The sequence below is a fragment of the Leguminivora glycinivorella genome, chromosome 24 (genome assembly GCF_023078275.1).
Source record: "Leguminivora glycinivorella isolate SPB_JAAS2020 chromosome 24, LegGlyc_1.1, whole genome shotgun sequence".
NCBI classification, from domain to species: domain Eukaryota; kingdom Metazoa; phylum Arthropoda; class Insecta; order Lepidoptera; family Tortricidae; genus Leguminivora; species Leguminivora glycinivorella.
In genome coordinates this window covers 4,336,897-4,357,167 of record NC_062994.1, presented here as the reverse complement: position 1 = coordinate 4,357,167, position 20,271 = coordinate 4,336,897, and the positions used below count along the sequence as shown (strand labels likewise).

Sequence of the window (20,271 nt, the reverse complement as noted above, 5' to 3'; positions counted from 1 at the left end):
ATGTAAGTATATGTAAATTTAATATAAATAAATAAATAGAACAAACTAAATACTCGATAGAGCGTTCCCTACAATTTCTGTTTGTATCGGTAGGTAATTCAAAAAGGTTATAACACTTAAATTCGCTATAACATCTGACCATTCGATTCGTGATCTCTCTTGATGCATACGGCATACGTGAAAAAAATTATACACATACCTACCTATACATAAATTCACGCCTGTACCCCCTAAAGGCGTAGACAGAGCACGTGAAATTACCAGTGCCACAGCAATTAAGGTTTTTTTAATAAATGGGCATACTCATGGCCACACACTAGCCGAGGCGAAGACGTGGCCTACGATGGAGCGAAGGTTGAAAGAAAACGAAATGTGATATTGAGACAATTCTCATGCCAGATACCATTGAGAACAATCTAAAGATGAGATTATCTAAAAGAGACAAAAGACAATCTAAAAAACTTAATAAATTCAACTGTTTGCCTTAAAAAAAAAATCTAAAGATTACGCATTGTTCTCAAGTCCCAACTGTTGATGACCCCTTCGTATGATGTTTGACACATAAGTGTGTCAGTGCACACTGATGTTTATTATCAACACATCATATTATGCCATGGAAATCGACCTAAAAGGTCTAAAGCTTTGAACAATAAATGTGCGAAGAACAAAACCGAAATTTTTGCGTGAGAACATTTATTTATTTTCCCCTCACTACCTCGGAAACACGTGTTTTATCCTTTAATGTCAGCGGGTAAAAACGCATTATATCCACTAGTGGGTAAAGTAATTTGACCTTGAATATAGTCAAATTAACTGCTTTAAAATTTAAAAAAGTAGGTGAATATAGTAATGAAGATGATTTACCACCTGTGGAACTACTGGAAGCAGTGATAAACGCATTTTTTGCGTTGTAGTTTCCTCGCTATAGTGAGGGGAAAAGTTTTGTGTTACACTCGGGTGCAAATGTATTTCACTTCTCGTGTGTTAAAAAACTCGCAAGTTCAGGATTCTATTCTCAAACCACTCGCTTCGCTCGTGGTTCAACTATGGAATCCTTTCACTTGCTCGTTTTTCAATTCCACACTTGGCGTTAAAATACAACTTTGCCCCCTTGTATAACAAATAAGTATTATACTTTATTGCACATAAAAAATAAGTACAAAGAAGTACCTACAAATGGTGGACATTCGCAATTTTGGAAACTTCTCTTCGGTACATTTGCTATTTATAGTCTGGTCCACAATATAGAAGTCGCTGCTTGTAAGATAGCTTCGTGAATCGCCATAGACTGGAATCGTGTTCGTCTGTAGGGCAATGCCAAGGCCCGCTATAAAAGCCGACGCTAGCGTACGAAGAAAGCTTTCTGACGAAGGACGCTCGTGATCACGTACGTACCTATTTCAATTTTTTCGCAAAATTAAGTGAATTCCATTGTTCGTTTCCGGAATATTTAGTATATTACTCGTAAGATTTTCCGGTCAAGGTTTTTCCGTCAAAATCCCTAAAACTTTATCAATAAACGTTTTTTTTACTCGGCAATTATTAAATATAGAGGATATAATTGAAAATAATACTAGAGTTTTGTCTTACATAAATTATGGAATAGTTATGATTTTTTTTACTTAACCGATCTATTTTTGTGAAAAATGTGTATTGTTTATGAGCGTTAACAAAAAAAGGTGTTTGTAAGAAATGCTTAGATAATTATAAAGCCTTATAATATAACTTGTATTAGTTCATATAGATTAATGATATTTGTAAATCAAAAAAAAAATCAATAAAAAATAAATACACAACTAAAAATAAAAATTATTAGCCTGACAATCCAGCGACGAAATGTTGCCAGAGTTTTCAGTACTATGCCATAGCCCAGTTTTTAGAATTATATTACTTTAAAATTAAGTAGGTGCACTACCCATATAATAAGGGATCTCTTCCAGCTAACCTTAGATTAGATGAGAGGAACATTAAAGTAGGCAAGATAGACAAACTTACAGAAGTACAATAAAAGTCAGAAATAAACCAAAATAATGTCCACAAGTAAATAAACTACATAAATACTAAATAATATTATTGTGAGAAATGATAAAACTTTTATTAAAATTAACACCACGCTTGAATATTTAATTATACAATAAATGAAGTTGTTTATTTTTTCTCAACTAAAATTATGAAAAATGTATACCCACAGCTAGAAATACTGCTACAGTTTCAATAATTTAGTATTGAGTAAATATAATAAATCAAAAAACAATACATACCTACTTACAAAAAGACGCTCAATTTTATAGTGGTATTCCCAGCTACAATCTACCTTTTCGCAAGTCAAAATTCCAGTAAAAGTTCAACAAACCAAAAATGTGCATACTTACATTGGTCCATCCGCATTTTCTCTAACCAGAAACCTAGGGTCTAGGCCGACAATACCTAATTTCTCGTCTTTACGATGTATTGTGTAGAAACATTCAGACAAACTTTCTTTAGTTTCCGTTAAGCTATTACAAAACACATCACTGACTGACTAAATGACGTATTCACATCACCCATTGGGAATGAGGACTTTTCTTCCCTGTTATATTTTTCTGTTCAAGGAGATTAATGTTGCAAGTAATCCCAATTTAACGAAAGCGACTGCCATCTGACCTTCCAACCCGAAGGGTAACTTAGGCCTTATTGGAATTAGTCCGGTTTCCTCACGATGTTTTCCTTCATCGAAAAGCAACTGGCAAATATCAAATGATATTTCGCACGTAAAGCCCCATTTAGATGGTACGAGTTTCTCGCCTCGAACGTACGATTATCGAAGTACGAGAAAAAATATCGCATCATGTAAAATATGCGTACGATATTGCACGGGAGGAGGCGATAATCGCCTCGCCTTTGATGTTTGTATGTCTCCGTGTAAACAAAACACGTATGCGAGAATCGTATACGAGTTTATGCGCTACTCAGTCGAAATGAATTCTTTTTACCTAGAAACAGAAATCATGTAAATCATGGTATTTTTATATTATCTATTAACTCTCAGTAACTGCTAAAACCAAAAATAAATTAGGGTTATCATTATCAACATTATAGTGTTAATGTTTACTGGCATTTTACCCCATATGGAGTATAATGCTATCATTTAAAATAAATTTTATCTATATTCTATGCTCAATTATATCCTGACGCGATCGGTTGGTTGCGTAACCTGGATGTCGACTTATAAGTAACGCTAAGGTCGAATTCATTATTTTCCCAATTATATAATTATTATTTAGACCGTCATAAATAATTTATAGTGTTTTTAATATTATTGGGTACTATTCAACTTAAATTCAAATAAATCCAAAGTAAATTATATCCAATATTATAAAAAAGCATACAATATATGTGTTTATAATTAATTAATTAGCAACTAAGCACGCAAGTTGACAGGCAAAACTCGCATGAAAATCGGTTCGCTCCGATTCGTGCGATAATCGCACGTTCGAGAAGAAATGTCATACGAGAACCGGTTTAGACGAGTCGAGAAATGTTATGGAATTATTTCCCGAAAATTCAACTCTCCGTCTAAACTATTTCGCCTGGCGATAATCGCCTGGCGAGTATCGCATACGATACTCGTATGCGAGTTTTTATTTCTCGCACGAATGTAAACGTTTTCGAACGATAATCGCCAGGCGATAATCGCATACGATAATGTCATACGAGTTTCTCGACCAGAACGGGCGAGAAACTCGTACCATCTAAATGGGGCTTAAGTTCCGAAAAACTCATTGGTACGAGCCGAGGTTCGAACCCGCGACCTCCGGATCGAAAGTCGCACGCTCTTACCACTAGGCTACCAGTGCTTTGTAATGAAAAGAGTATGCACATAATAATAAATCGACAACATACATAGAGGTATTTGACTAAAAAAGCTGGCCAATAGTTATTTGTTACACTCGGTGCAAAGTTGTATTTTATCGCCGAGTGTGGAAATGAAAAACGAGTAAGTGAAAGGATTCTATAGTTGAACCACGAGCGAAGCGAGTGGTTCGAGAATAGAATCCTGAACTTGCGAGTTTTTTAACACACGAGAAGTAAAATACATTTGCACCCGAGTGTAACACAAAATTTTTCCCCTCACTATAGCGAGGAAACTACAAGCCAAAAAATGCGTTTATCACTGCTTCCAGTAGTTCCACAGGTGGTAAATCATCTTTATTACTAGATTCACCTACTTTTATCAATTTTAAAGCAGTTAATTTGACTTTATTCAAGGTCAAACTACTTTACCCACTAGTGGATAAAATTCGTTTTTACCCGCTGGTATTAAAGGACAAAACACGTGTTTCCGAGCTAGTGAGGGGAAAAATTATTTATATACATTTTTATAAGTAGTTCCATTGTGTTAATCCAAATATCGTCACTACTTTGAAAAAAACTTGTATCTTCTTCTGTTAATGAAAAGAAAATTGTAGTAAGTATGTATGGAATGCATATAGACTTACTGCGTTTTAACTTTGAGGAGAAGCATGAGATACGAGATTTTTTCAAAGTAGTGACGAAATGCCATTTTAATTTATTTTTATTTTTACTTATTTAACACTTTCGCTACCAAGAACCCGACTGTCGGGTACACCACTCGTAGAAGCGTAGCCGATTACATGGGTTTCCCCGTATGTAGCGAAAATGTCGTAGCGCCGCGTAGAGCCCGGTTTCGAAAGTGTTAAGTATATCGACTAATAGCCAGCTTTTTCAGTGAAATACCCATGTGCAACATCAACAGATGTGAAACGTCAACGCGATACCGCGTTATATTATATATATCGTTGTCTGAGTACCCATAACACAAGTCTTCTTGAGCTTACCGTGGGGCTCAGTCAATCTGTGTAAGAATGTCCTATAATATTTATTTATTTATTTATTTATTTATTTATTAATTTATTTATTTATTTATTTATTTATTTATTAGTAAAACGTCCCACTTTGTCGGTTACCATTAAGACGAGATTTACTTGTATCTTTTACACAAAGAGGCTTTATAGCAATCGACAAAGTGGGGCGTTTTCCCGTGCACACTCACAAATAATTTACCCTTAGAGCGTTTTCACATTATCCGATCCGGTAACGGATGTAGGACATATTAAATTCCTACATATTAAAGACACCATCTTTGACGTCTGCCTTAGACATCCTTACTACATCCGATATCGGATCGGATAATGTGAAATCGCAAGTGATAAATACAAATAGACCCAGTGTGGGACTTTGTTTTATAAGGTGTTGTAGTGATTAACTGTTAATCTGGGCCCAAACATTTCTCAAAGATTAACTGTAGTTTAGCGCAAACTGCATTTAAAGTCGTTGAACCTTAACCGGTTAGCACTATTGGTATACTACCGAACCAATAATAACTTTTACCTAATAACTATCCAACTAAAACTACCCAAAATCGACTTTAAAACGTCTCATCAAAGTTGAAATTCATTTGAATCTTACGACTAAGTTCAATTGTTTATCTAAAAGCGGCAATTGATTTTGATTCTTAATACAAAAGGTGTAGGGGATAGATTTGGTTAGATTTAATAAATTACCGGTTTCTATAGACCGCTAGGCGATACTCAAATGATTTCGACATGAACAGAGTACATACATAGACACCGCATTTTGAAGAGTTTACAAACGCGTGGTCACCAGACATGATGTGTTTTTAACCCCCGCCGTAAAAACGACGGGCTGTTATAAGTTTGACGTGTCTGTCTGTCTGTCTGTTTGTCTGTCTGTGTGTGTGTCTGTCTGTAGCATCGTAGCTCCCGAACGGATGAACCGATTTAGTTTTTTTTTTGTCTGAAAGCTGAGTTAGTCGGGAGTGTTCTTAGCCATGTTTCATGAAAATCGGTCCACTATGTCGCTGTAGGGGTTTTTTTCAAAATTTTAATTTTTACTGGTTAAATACCACGATTTGAGTAGCGAAATTGAGTAGCATCTTACACCATTACGTATAACCACAGTATAATATAGAGTACTATCGTACAGTATGGCCACTCCCGCTCCCCGCTGAAAGCGCCGCCAACCCCCTTTCAGTTACTTCACAGTTACCGCCCGTCAAAAACGCGAACAGTCGACCTGTCATATTTCCCTCATACAAGCATAGTACGCGTTCACATACACGAGCTTAGACTGTGTGCTAGGAACGCGCCTCTTTCATATATTTGATCGCCAGTGTCCGTGGTATAACAGCCCAGGTTCAACACTAGAACTACTATTTTTTCAGTTGTAATTAACCTGGGCTGAATGAATGCATCACGCGTTCGACAGCTCGCCTGCTTCGGGCCTGGCAAGATGTAGGGTGGGGACGCCATATTCTTTCAGTTCCTTTTGCCCGCACTAGTACGCAAAGTTATTCATTTCTTATCAGGGCTGCATGTACAGAAAATCGTCGTGCGAAAGGGGTACGTACCTACTTGTAACTTGTGTCGATTTAAAACACTCTCTTCGGTCGTTTCTTTTTTAACTTATAGCCACTCGTTTCGAATTTTCTTTTTTCTGCACTTGTATCGTAATGTACTATTTTATAAATATTACGGTTGCATTTCCGTATACTAAATTACTACGGACGAACATACCTATATTATGTGACTTTGAGTTGACTTGAATGCTCCGTCTATTAGGTGGTCTGTGGACAAGAAACATCGATGTTTGGAAACGTCATATAAAACTATAATAAATCATAAGAAATTGAGCTTAAAGCTTATTAATGTAAAACTCAATTCTGCAGTTATATTACTAGTCAGATACGATGTTTATCGATTTAACGTTAATCAATATGTTTATGGTTGATTGATTAATATTTTTAAACTAAATGGGAAACAACTGTGAATCTATTTTTGGATACTTTAATTGGTAACCGTTATTTGTAATTTGTAATTTATTATCTTAACTGTTTTAGTATGTAGTAACTATTAACTATTAGAAATACGACCGCGTGAGAGCATATCAACATAATTTATATAGGTACTTAATCGCAACTCTCAACTATAATGGGAATCTCTTATTTTATAGATAATAAAAATAACTAAAATTATGAAAACTGGCACTGAAGCTTTAGTAGTTTCATGTGTTCTGCCTACCCCTTTATGGGATACAGGCGTGATTGTATGTATGTATGTATGTATGTATGAAAACATAAAAAAAAATCGGTGAAAGAATATTGCAAGGCAACCGAACTATGGTGCATTAGGGTAATTCCGAAAGTCGTCTAATTACGAAAGTCGCAAAAAAATCACAATTATTTCCATCATATCAAGATTCCCCTTTCGGAATTATCTGAGCATTTCTGTCATTCGGAATTACCCTAATTACCTATATGTTTAATGTTATTCTGCTATTTGTAATCTGTTATCTTTGTGGTGCAATAAAGAATATTTACTTACTTATAATTCCAATAAGGCTTAGTTACCCTTTGGGTTGGAATGGAAGGTCAGATGGCAGTCGCTTCCGTAAAACTAGTACCTACACCTAATTTTGGGATTAGTTGTCACAGCGGACCCCAGACTCCAGGATGACGATGAAAGCATAAATGCTCAAATTTCGCGTATTTCATAGAGATCCTCGAAATGACCCATAATTATTCTTGTGGTGTTTCCGGTATCACTCAAAACCTCAGACACCCCAACTGATTTTTATTTTTTTTCCCCTCACTAGCTCGGAAACACGTATTTTGTCCTTTAATACCAGCGGGTAAAAACGCATTTTATCCACTAGTGGGTAAAGTAATTTGACCTTGAATAAAGTCAAATTAACTGCTTTAAAATTGATAAAAGTAGGTGAATCTAGTAATAAAGATGATTTACCACCTATGGAACTACTGGAAGCAGTGATAAACGCATTTTTTTCGTTGTAGTTTCCTCGCTATAGTGAGGGGAAAAGTTTTGTGTTACACTCGGGTGCAAATGTATTTTACTTCTCGTGTGTTAAAAAACTCGCAAGTTCAGGATTCTATTCTCGAACCACTCGCTTCGCTCGTGGTTCAACTATAGAATCCTTTCACTTGCTCGTTTTTCAATTCCACACTCGGCGTTAAAATACAACTTTGCCCCCTTGTATAACAAATAACTATTAAACTCATCTAGAGTATTCATCTTTTAATCTGATCGTTACTTTTTTCTTAATTGAATTTTTAATTTTCTGTACAGCTCTACTTGACTTTTAGCTCTACACTCAATAAAATAATTGCTAACTACCATCATAAACCATAAGACTATTTATTTGTGTACGTTACTGCAACGACATAAGGTTTACCAATAGACAGCTAAGATGTCACTGTAAAACACTTTAAAGCTTTGTCACAGTAAACTTCAAGTTGGACAGGTAATCGCAGTAAGCAAATAAACTCAATATTCAAAATGACAAGGTTGTAATTAGGTACGAGTTCAGTTTGTTATGACTTATGATAAACATTAAGATTAAACTGACAAACAACGTCAAACTAGTAGCGGAAAAAATAATCGTCCAAGTAACCGGCCAGTATTAATACCCCTAAATACTGAAAAAAGGTAAACAACCTCTAGCAATGCGATATACACAATGTTGTATTACGAGTACAATAGAATGGGCACGTAAAAAATAACTAATAATACTAATTTAAATAAAAATATTAACCCCATCAAGATATAGCTCAATCGATTCTACTCTCGATTCTGAACAAACTGTTTTCAGGTTTTTAGTGTTAAGTGAAACACGGTGTAGAAAATAGTTTAAACGAAAGATAAAGAAGAATTGAATAAAATTTTATAGATTTACATAAATGTTTTAAGAAAACTTCTCTGCATACATAGAAAAAAAAATTTAAAAAGAGGGAAAAATGGCTGTCAATTGTTTAAAAGAAAATAAGTCTGCTCACCTAACGCTCATAGCGTCTTTTTCCAAAACTAACTAGTGTTACGTGTTGCAGCTACTCAACACAAGATGGCGCTGTCTACAATAAGCAGATTAGTTCTGCTCGTCGCCGTGGCGTACAGTGAGGCGGCCGACTTAAAGTTATCACGAAGTAAGTATATTCTCCGCTAGATGGCGTTTAATTCAAAAGAGTAAAGGCAAAAGAGACCGCATCGTACGGTACGGTCATTCCGTTTTCGCACATGTATTGATATCAAATCACATTACTATTGTTTCAAGGGAAATAAATGTCACACACATTACATAGGAAAAAACTTCTAACACCTCATGTCCACTTTGGTTAGTATTTTTTTGTTTATGACAATTATTTCCTTTAATAAGTTAAATTGTATAGTGTGTCTACTTAAAAATACAGAATAAAATATATATCCCTTTCAAGCGATCAATGTCAATTAAAGTGTGATTAACGCTTATATAGCGACGTCTATTGGGTCAATCCGAGGCAAGAGTAACAGGAGCCACGATTTTATGGCATGTTGATTTATTCACCATGCAAGTTAAAGTGATAATTTGTCTCTAAATAAGTGTTACTTTCTCGATATACGCATAGATCCTTTTATTTGCAGCTGTAATTCAAATAAACACTCAATGAAGTCGTGACTACTTTTACCTACGTGGATTTACCCTATAGACATTGCTCTCTCGAAAGGGATATTTTCTATGATAAATAAATAAATAAATATTATAGGACATTCTTACACAGATTGACTGAGGCCCACGGTAAGCTCAAGAAGGCTTGTGTTGTGGGTACTCAGACAACGATATACATAATATATAAATACTTATATACATAGAAAACATCTATGACTCAGGAACAAATATCTGTGCTCATCACACAAATAAATGCCCTTACCGTGATTCGAACCCAGGACCGCGGCTTAGCGGGCAGGGTCACTACCAACAGTACCAACTGAGCCAGACCGGTCGTCAATCCCGATAATTTGATATGTTCTTAAAACTCTTATTTAATTTTCAGCAATCAGACAAGCCCCCGGAAGCATATTCACCGTCGGCAATGGGGAGCAGTGTCTCGGCTCAGACAGAACTACTGGCGGCGTCTGCTTGTCTAGGAACCAATGTAACACGCAAGGAGGGAAGGCTATTGGATTCTGTGGAGTGTTCGCTACGTGTTGTTCCCGTGAGTATGCCGTTTTATAAAATTTTAATAGAAAAATTAAAACCAGATAAAGTGCATAAATCAAGTCAAACAAGTCTGTCAGTAAGAACAAAGAAAACTATAGGTATCCTTTTTTCTAGCACCCTAAAGAAAAGGATGCATATAGTTTTCTTTGTTCTTATTGACTGACAGACTTGTTTGACAGAGTATAAGAACCTACAACTTGATATGCTGTACACTTACGAACACCTAAAGTCAGAAAACGCTTAGAAATATCTTCTCTTATATATAAATCAACACATTTGAGTCAGCTGATATCTTTGAGTAGTTTAAAACATTCACTACCTGACAAAAAATGACGCAACTACGTCAGAAACCGGTCGTAATTTATAAACACCCGTTCGTATGACGAGAACCCGCTCAGCGGGTGCTCTGGCATCTGTAGGCCTAGCACATGATGGCCGCGGGAGTATGTCGCCGCGAGATAGATGACACGTCTTCTTCTAACTGTATTAATGACATAAGGACGGGTAGTCTATCTCGCGGCGACATACTCTCGCGGCCATCATGTGCTAGGCCTACTGAGCATAGTAAAGTTCACGAGTGCCCACCAGGTGGGACTTTGGTGTCGGACGTGTTAAGTAGCCAACACCACTCCAATATGAAAGTAAACGTGGTATAATACTTACTAAGAGAGGGTAAGTTTGACACCCATCAAAAAACAAAACGTAAAGTTTAAATTTTATTGATGATTTAAATGTGCGACATTTAAACATAGCTGGGCATTAACGCGTTAATCCGTTAATCGTTAATTAACGAAGTTAACATTTCGATTAACGGATTAACTTTTAAGTTAACATTAAAAAATGTTAACGGATTCGTTAACTTCCGTTAAATTTCATCGAGTCCGTTAATCGTTAATCCAGCACCCCAAGCGACTCGCTGAGCCGCGAAAACCACGTTCTTACTGCTACTGTAAAAGCCCCGTAGTACGGCAAAACCTAGGTTTTATCGGTAAAAACAGATGCGTCGGTTATAAACAGTCAAAAGACCAATTGACGACTAAATTTGGATCACTTATTCGAGATCTTCTAAATCTTATTAGGCGTGCTAGATCGATCACTAACCTGGGAATAGAGTGCAATCATCAGGCATGACAGACAAATCGCGCAACCGACGCATCGAGTTAGAGTCTGACACGGGCCTTAGATTACTTTACCAGTATGCTGTATTGTGCTGCATCGAGTTGTCATCTCAATCTGAAGAACCGACGCACCACGATCGCGACCGCATGAATGACCCAATAATTACCAACCCGAAATAAAACCTAGGAATTAGGCAACCAACGGCGGTAAAACCCCGAAGAGACCGTAATTATTACATTTCGGTTTTTTACTGATTGGCGTCACAGGTTTGGTGCAATGGTTTTTGGTGCATACTTAGTAAATAGAAATACATAATACCTACAGTGGAGTCCTATTTTTATGACGTGTTAACGGATTATCGATTAACTTTAACTTCCGTTAAATCTACCGAAATGTATCGCTTTAACGATTAACGAAGTTAACTTTTTAAGTAACGGATTAACGATTATCGAAGTTAACTATTTGATTAACGGTGCCCAGCTATGCATTTAAATCATCAATAGTTAAAAACCATTAAGAGAAGCGGTACGAATAATTATGTGAGATTTTAATGTGCATTATTCACGGCCCACTCTGAGAGACAGTTCAGTATCTTATTTAGTATCTTAAATTTCAGTGAACGCATGTGATGTCCGCACCAACACAAAAGTGGCCGTCTTCATCAACCCCCCACTAAACCGCGAGTCATCAGGCCTGGAGTGTTCATACAATGTTGAGATTAACAACAACAACGTCTGTCAGATGAGGATCGACTTCGAGACGTTCAACCTGGCGCCGCCAACTACGGTAAGTTCCGCTAGTTGTCGATAGATGGCACCTGTGGTAATGGTAAGAATCTTTTTCGAGACGAACGAGGTTTTCTGATCAATAAAGACCGTACATGTCATAGAGGAATAAGTAAGGGAAGAGTTGTAACTCCATACATCAGTAAATGCGAGTTATTTGTATAGGTATAGTTAAGTGACATCTAGCGACAATCACGCGTCAAATAGCGTGAATTATCAGTACCACTACTCGATAATAGGTGGCAACTGTGTCTCGCCTGCCAAAAATGTAATACTAGAACAGTTTACGACTTATATTACAAGCAGAAGGAATTGAAAACAGAATACTGATTAATACTATTGTAATATTAGCTAAAAACTGGTGAGCATTAGACTCTTCGTCCGTCGCGACATCTATTGACAAGTAGCAGTACTGATAATTTACGCTATTTGATGCGTGATTGTTGCTAGATGCCACTACAAATAACCCGCATTTACTGATGTATGAAGTTACAATTTTCTTCTTATTCTTCTATGTTTACTGATACTATACATACTGCATAGAAAGTGCTGCCCCCTACTGTGCAGCTTAACGCTTCTTTAGACCTTTAATGTTCAATCTACAGACAGCCTAAAGATTTTTTAAACTGTTGCCCATAAAAAAAACTACAACAGATGGACTTAATGCCTTTAGGTATTGTCTACCAGTCAACCATGTTGCGAAAGGAATACATCAAGAGTAATGTTGAATGAATGAATGAATGAAAGTTTATTCACAAGAACATATGGTGCGTTACAGTAGATGTTATAAAGTGTTTACATTGGAGATCCTTAATATGCTCTGCCACAGGGCATGTGAAAATTTCCATGTTCACTACATGTCAAGCTATGTATGTGAATATTAATTGCGTACATGCAATGTCTTCCTGTCTGTTTAATTGTTTGTTATTTTATCAGGTTGATCCAGTTGAAAACGTGACCCAAAGGCCGGGCTATACGTGCAGAAACGATATCTTCCAAGTGACCAACTTGCAGGCCAACTCCGACTTCCTCCCGCCTCTGTGTGGTGACAACAATGGACAACATTGTAAGTAAATTAATTTTTCCCCTCACTAGCTCGGAAACACGTGTTTTGTCTTTTAATACCAGCGGGTAAAAACGCATTTTATCCACTAGTGGATAAAGTAATTTGACCTTGAATAGATGCAAATTTTCTGCTTTAAAATTGATTACAGTGGGTTAATCTAGTGATGAAGATGTTTTACTACTGGAAGTAGGGATAAACGCGTTTTTTTGCGTTTTACTTTCCTCGCTATAGTGAGGGGAAAAGTTTTGTGTTACACTCGGGTGCAAATGTATTTTACTTCTCGTGTATTGAAAAACTCGCAAGTTCAGGATTCTATTCTCGAACCACTCGCTTCGCTCGTGGTTCAACTATAGAATCCTTTCACTTGCTCGTTTTTCAATTCCACACTCGGCGTTAAAATACAACTTTGCACTCTTGTATAACAAATAACTAAAAAATACAATGAGTATTTCCATTACTGATGGGTCCCTGCGTCAAGGCCCTTATGAGCTTAAGAACTCCTCTGTGCAGAAAGTTACAAATGATGATGATGATGACTGTAGTGTGTGAGGTGTATATGTCGCTAGGGCACCTACTTAACGCGCGTCCATACGCACTTCACTCAACACACTTCACAACGTCACTTCACACAAAATAAATATTATCACCATTGAAAATATTTCTTTTGTGTGAAGTGAAGCGTCGGTACCGGTAGGTAGGAGGCAAAGCGCTGGGCAAGTGATATAGCCTCGAGATCATATCACAGCACAATTTCCTAAATACTGTAAGTGCCCAAAAAAAATCTAAATTCCGAACTTGTGTTAGTTTTGCCAATAACCTATACGAGTAAACTTCAGTGTAAAACTACGAGTATCTAGCAGCCGTTGCATTCACATCAGATTTGAACTTGTGTTAGTTTTGCCCCTAACTTAAACCGCTTTGCCCCACAGTATACGTCAGGGTAAACGCGTCCACCAACAGCCGCTCCATCCGCATCAACTTCAAAATCGCTGACCGCAGCTCTCAGCCCAACTTGCCCCAGGCCACTTGGAAAATCAAGGTCACTCAGCTGGAGTGCTTCAATACTTTGGGGTAAGTTTAACTTTTTGTGTATCCTTAATGTTAATGTCACAATTCTTTTATATTTAAATATACGTTACTTAAGAACGATGCAGACTAGGTTTAATTCTGTACAACAGCGTTCTATTAGGTTTCTCTTTTTTTACCGTAGGAAAGACACTGCCCTGCTTTCGATTGACGAAACCACAGTATAATAAAGAGTACTATCGTACAGTATGGCCACTCCCACTCCCCGCTGAAAGTGCCGCTCACCCCGTCTCGGTTACCTCACAGTTACCGCCTGTCAAAAACGCGAACAGTCGACCTGTCATATTTCACTCATACAAGCACGTACTATGCTTGTTCACCTACACGAGCTTAGACTGTGTGCTAGGAACGCGCCTCTTTCATATATTTGATAGCCAGTGTCCGCGGTGTGATGAAATTAAAAGCAATCATTGAATTGTCGTAATACAGCCTCAAATTCGACTAAGTAACTAACACTGTCTCTTTGGCTTTTAGCAAATACCGCGATGGCATCCTGAACGCGATCACATCGTCTCTCCCGTCTTCACCGCTATCCAGCTCCGCTGATAGAGACGAGTACCTTATTGGTAAGTCTATTACCACATTGTCACCCAAACCACAGAGGAATAAATACCTAAGGGAAGAATTGTAACATTTGTAACTCCATACATCAGTAAATGCTATTTGTAGTGACATCTAGCGATATTCACGCATCAATCACGCGTCAACTAGCGTAAATTATCAATACTGCTACTTGTCAATAGATGTCGTGACGAACAAAAAGTCTAATGCTCAACAATTTTTAGCTAATCGTACTCTGTTTTCAATTCCTTCTGCTTGTAATATAAGTTGTAAACTGTTTCAGGGCCGGTTACATCAAACCGTCTGCCACGGTTAAAGCGTTCGTTAAATTTTATTGTATGGGAAGTTTCATAGTCGTCGGCTGCGTAACGATGATGTGTCTGTTAAACGTGGTTGCTGCAACTGGTCCTAAATATTATATTTTTGGCAGACGCAACACTGTTGGCTCCTAGTGTCGAGTATGTAGTGGTACTGATAATTTAAGCTATTCGACGCGTGATTGACGCGTGAATGACGCTAGATGTCACCACAAAAAACTTGCATTTACTGATGTATGGAGTTACAACTCTTCCCTTACTTCCTCTATGCCCAAACAGACATTCGCATCAGGCCACAAAAATAATGTAGGTAAGACCCGAACTCGAGTACTTATGTTGTACGTACTAATCGAACGTTGTGTAATGTCGATTATTACACGCCAAGATTCTCAAGATCCATCGGGTTTGCCTTTAAAGCTCGGCCACACATGCACGTTTTGAGAGCGTAGGCGGAGCGTTAGCGGAGCGTCAGCGGTGCGCCGGACGAACGCTGGCGTTGCGCCCAGCGGACGCCGGCGGGAACTAACGAGCGCGGATTGCGAGCGGAACGCCAGCGTTCGTCCGGCGCACCGCTATCATTGCGCTCCGCTAACGCTACGCTATCAAAACGCTTTATGTGTGGCGGAAGCTTTAGACGTTCAGCTTAGTAACGTACCTAATCATAAAATACCCGATGGTCAGTTGGTCGACACTGAATGTATTTAGGAACTAAGATATTGACAAATCCAATATTTAGTTCATAATTTTCTGATAGGCTTAAAATTTACTTCTAGTATACTTTTTCAGCGCCCCCCGGTTGCCTGCAATACTACCCAGACCGTTCGGGCTCCTTTGAATCGCTCAACTACAACAGAGGCGCCGGTCCATACATCGCCAACCTTGCCTACGCGACGTGCTTTAAGCGGACCTCTGACGTTTGTGGCATCAAGTAAGTACAAATTTAACGTCTTTTCCCCCTCACTAGCTCGGAAACACGTGTTTTGTCCTTTAGTACCAGCGGGTAAAAACGCATTTTATCCACTAGTGGATAAAGTAATTTGACCTTGAATATAGTCATATTTTCTGCTTTAAAATTGATAAAAGTGAGTGAATCTAGTGATGACGATGATTTACCACTTGTGGAACTACTGGAAGCAGTGATAAACGCGTTTTTTGCGTTGTACTTTCCTCGCTATAGTGAGTGGAAAAGTTTTGTGTTACACTCGAGTGCAAATGTATTTTACTTCTCGTGTAATATTAAAACTCGCAAGTTCAGGATTCTATTCTCGATCCACTCGCTTCGCTCGTGGTTCAACTATAGAATCCTTTTACTTGCTCGTTTTTCAATTCCACACTCGGCGTTAAAATACAACTTTGCACCCTTGTATAACAAATAACTATTAGTTAGGAATACTTTGGTGAGACGTATAAATTTAGTTTTCTCAAACATGGTATGAAATATTGATGTTATGTGCCTTATAATTGGCAGCGAAGTATGACGTTGCAGGTGCGGCTAGGACGATTGATAGATAATGGAATTTCATACAAACCTTGCAGGCCAAGGCCGGCAGTCTTCTTTTTTAATTTCCAAACACAGATAATTGTGACATAACATCCAGGTATTTAGCCAATTAAAAAAAAAACTATAAGGGGCTTTATAGACGTGCCGACTGCAACTGGTACGGTAATATTTGATTTTGGGTGCGTTTTCATACAAAAAAAAATTTTTTCGTTTTTTTTTTTGAATTTTTTTTTAACTTTTTGTTTTTTTATAAGCGTATACGGGGTAACAAAGGGGAACGAAAATTCGATTATTTTTGCGCTACGACGCACCGTTTAGGAGATACAGCCATCCAAAGTTACTATTTTCGACTTTATTTATTTCATACCATGTTTGAGAAAAGCACTATACATACCTCGGCGGGAAATGGGGTTGCCCGCCTCAGACCTATCCGGCCTCGCTTCGCTCGGCCGTCTATATGTCTTCGGCCGGCAACCCCCTTTGTCCCGGCCTCTGTAGTAATGTACTATTATTTGTTTTCCCTTTTACCGTCATTTTATATAGCTTTACTACCACTGATGTGATGACCACGACCACTCTTTTGACGACGAAGCAATAATATGCCATTCTCTGAAGAAAAATGGTACCAAATGAAGAATATCACGGAATATCAAACCAGATATGCGTTCACAAGAGTATCGGGAAAGAAAATCATTGTACCAAGTTTCTAATGGGTTGGCAACGCGTATGTGACACTCCTTGAGTTGCAGACGTCCATAGGTTACGGTGACCGCTTTCGTATGCTTGTTTGCCACCGACGTAGTATAAAAAAACCTCTTGCGTGTTTCGCTTAAATTTCAACTATTCAATAAACAAAACACTTTAAAATACACTGCCTTAAAAAATTTAGAGATCTCTGAGGAGTATGAAGGTACTACGATTTTTAATTTAGGTCACGACAATTACAGCGGTCACCCTAAGGCCGATAGTCCACTATCATATGTTTGTCATAGAAATATGATCATAGGCAACATGCCGTCCTTTTTCTTCACGTTGGAGTTTATAATAATAACAAAAAATACAGACCTAATGATCATATTTCTATGATAAACATATGATAGTGGACTATCGGCCTTAGGGTGAGAATTGTAATTGTGGTGACCGAAATTAAAAATCGTAGGACCTTCATACTCTTCACAGAGATCTCTAAATTTTCTAGTTTCAGATCTTGATTTTTTTTTCCACAGACTAACAGCCGCAAGCTTCGACATGGCATACCGGCAAGAAGACAACCTATACCTGGACACCGACTGTCAAATCAACCCCTTCACGCAAGGGTTAGCGCAGTCTGAGGACTACCTGTTCATCCCTGAAGCTGAGACAGCCGACGGGTTGAGAGGGGCAAAGTTCTGCGGACAGAGTGCCAGCAACCAGATTATTGCTTGTAAGTTAATAAATAAATAAATATTGGGGACACCTTTTACACAGATCAACTTAGCCCCAAACTAAGCAAAGCTTGTACTATGGGTGCTAAGCGACGATATACAAACTTAAATAGATAAATACATAATACTTATATTACATAGAAATCATCCATGACTCGGTAACAAAATATCGGTGCTCATCACACAAATAAATGCCCTTACCGGGATCCGAACCCAGCACCGCGGCTTAACAGGCAGGGTCACTACCGACTGAGCCAGACCGGTCGTCAAATACCTACCTTTCTTTTGGAGATAAGTTATTACGCTCTTGATTCTTCGAAAACAGATAGCAATTTTGAATTTTATCCACAACGGTGCAAAGTAATTTCATACAAATTTTAACTTAATGTCGTAAGCTGGCTGGTAAAATTTGCCTATAAATGATGATTTCGAATCATAAATATTGAATAGGCTGATGGATTTAATTTAGTTTGATGTTTTACAGTTAGTATTTTGTAGGTACGTGTTGGTGTAGTGAAAAATTTTGTGTTTCACTCGGTGGCAATTTGCTTAACCTTCGTGCCATGAGACCTTCGCAACGCTCAAGGTTCCACTTTTGAACCGCTCGCTACGCTCGCTTCAATATTGGAATCTTTCTCTTGCTCCAGTATCAATATTGGCACGTGCGGTTAAACAACAACTTTGCCCCCTTCTGTAACTAACTATATTTTATTATTTATCTTTTTCACAGCTACCCCTCCAGGCCCTCTCTACGTTCACTTCCATAGCGACAACCTGGTGACAGACGATATCAACGAATTCGGCTACAGATTCAACTATAACGTCCTCAACAATTGCGTGCTCAAGTGAAAGTGAGCCTAAATTGCTTAGAGTATAAGGCCTCGGCTGGCTTGTATTATGAAGCTGTTTCAAACTGGGTCTATGGTCACTTTTTTTTTAATTCCCCCCAAGCCCTAAGGGCGTCTTTTTTGCCAGCACTTGTTTAATCTGTAAAATCATTTCAGACACTAGAAAAAATACACATTTTAAAAATGTAGGCAGTTCATCGCTCATACAAAATTTGATATTCGTGCCTTTTTCTAGTATTAACAAACTTGTTTGACCAGCTATATATCTATACTAAATAGCGTAGGGTATAATTATTTGCCCAAAGTCAATGATACATAAGATACATTTGCCTCTACTGTATTGTGAAAGATAAGTATAAAATTGAGGCAAAGTTAACTATTGTTAATGGGGCACTTTTGTATAATTGCATTAATGTATGTTTTTAGCAAAAGGAATTTATTGCCAGACCTAGTTGAAAAAAAAAAGCTTAGTATTATATTTATTTTAAAAATAAACAAATAATATATCCAGCCGATGCAAAATTAAAAGGGTGTTTTGATAAAATAAATAATATTTAAGTATAACTATGCATTTATTAAGTGTCAATAGTATTTCGTAACTTAATACAATAAGTTCAAAGAATAAACATACTAAAAAACCTCTGTGTTCACTTATTTGTACCATGGGGTATAGTAATGCCATAGAGAAAAAAAAAGACTTTTCTCATACAAATAAAAGGGAATATAAGTAAGGTTCAAGTTTTCTCTCTATGGATACATTCTTAGCAAAATGCTTATTACTTTCAGTCGACATCTAACGTCAAGTAGTGGTTTTGTTAGTACTGCTATTTGACAATAGATGTCGCCAAAAATTTGTGATCTATCATAGAGGAACAAGGAATGAGTTGTAACTCCATACATCAGTAAATGCAAGTTATTTGTAGTGACATCTAGCGTCATCCACGCGTCAATCACGCGACGACTAGCGTAAATTATCAGTACTGCTACTTGACAATAGATGTAGCGACGAACAAAAAGTCTAATTCTCAACAACTTTTAGCTAATATTACAATAGTATTAATCAGTCAGTACTCTGTTTTCAATTCCTTCTGCTTGTAATATATGTTGTTAACTGTTTTAATATTACATTTTTGGCAGACGCGACACTTTGGCACCTAGTGTCGAGTAGAGGTACTGATAATTTACGCTATTTGACGCGTGTTAGCCACATGATTGAGGCTAGATGTCACTACAAATAACTTGCATTTATTATTTATTTTTTATTTACTTACTTTTTTTTATGGAGTTACAACTCTTCCCCTACTTATTCCTCTATGGTGCTCTGTTGACTTTATTCTCTACAATTTTTTTTTAAGAGATTTATTCATTCTCTGTCTTACCTAACTAATACAAAAATAAAGTATTAAAGTGGTGGGGAAAGAGCAACTTTTTGTTTTCATTATTGCAATGAGGAGGCACACTGACATTTTATCCCCGCAGGTGGCGCCTGTGCA

General features: G+C 37.5%; 1 protein-coding gene across 1 annotated transcript; it reads left to right on the top strand.

Moving 5' to 3' along the window:
- Window positions 1-1,304: 1,304 nt before the first annotated feature.
- Window positions 1,305-19,424, top strand: LOC125238872. The gene is made up of 10 exons (XM_048146346.1): window positions 1,305-1,387; window positions 8,924-9,019; window positions 9,905-10,066; window positions 11,807-11,976; window positions 12,912-13,041; window positions 13,971-14,112; window positions 14,602-14,693; window positions 15,792-15,933; window positions 17,733-17,929; window positions 18,661-19,424. The coding sequence occupies exons 2-10, from the start codon at window positions 8,938-8,940 to the stop codon at window positions 18,777-18,779; spliced, it is 1,236 nt and encodes a 411-aa protein (XP_048002303.1). The 5' UTR covers window positions 1,305-1,387; window positions 8,924-8,937; the 3' UTR covers window positions 18,780-19,424.
- The last annotated feature ends 847 nt before the right edge of the window (window positions 19,425-20,271 follow it).

Coding starts and splice junctions, on each gene's coding strand:
- LOC125238872 (XM_048146346.1), top strand. CDS start 8,938: ATGGCGCTGTCTACAATAAGCAGATTAGTTCTGCTCGTCGCCGTGGCG. Junction 10,067..11,806: donor GTTCGCTACGTGTTGTTCCC/GTGAGTATGCCG, acceptor CTTAAATTTCAG/TGAACGCATGTGATGTCCGC. Junction 14,113..14,601: donor GAGTGCTTCAATACTTTGGG/GTAAGTTTAACT, acceptor TTTGGCTTTTAG/CAAATACCGCGATGGCATCC.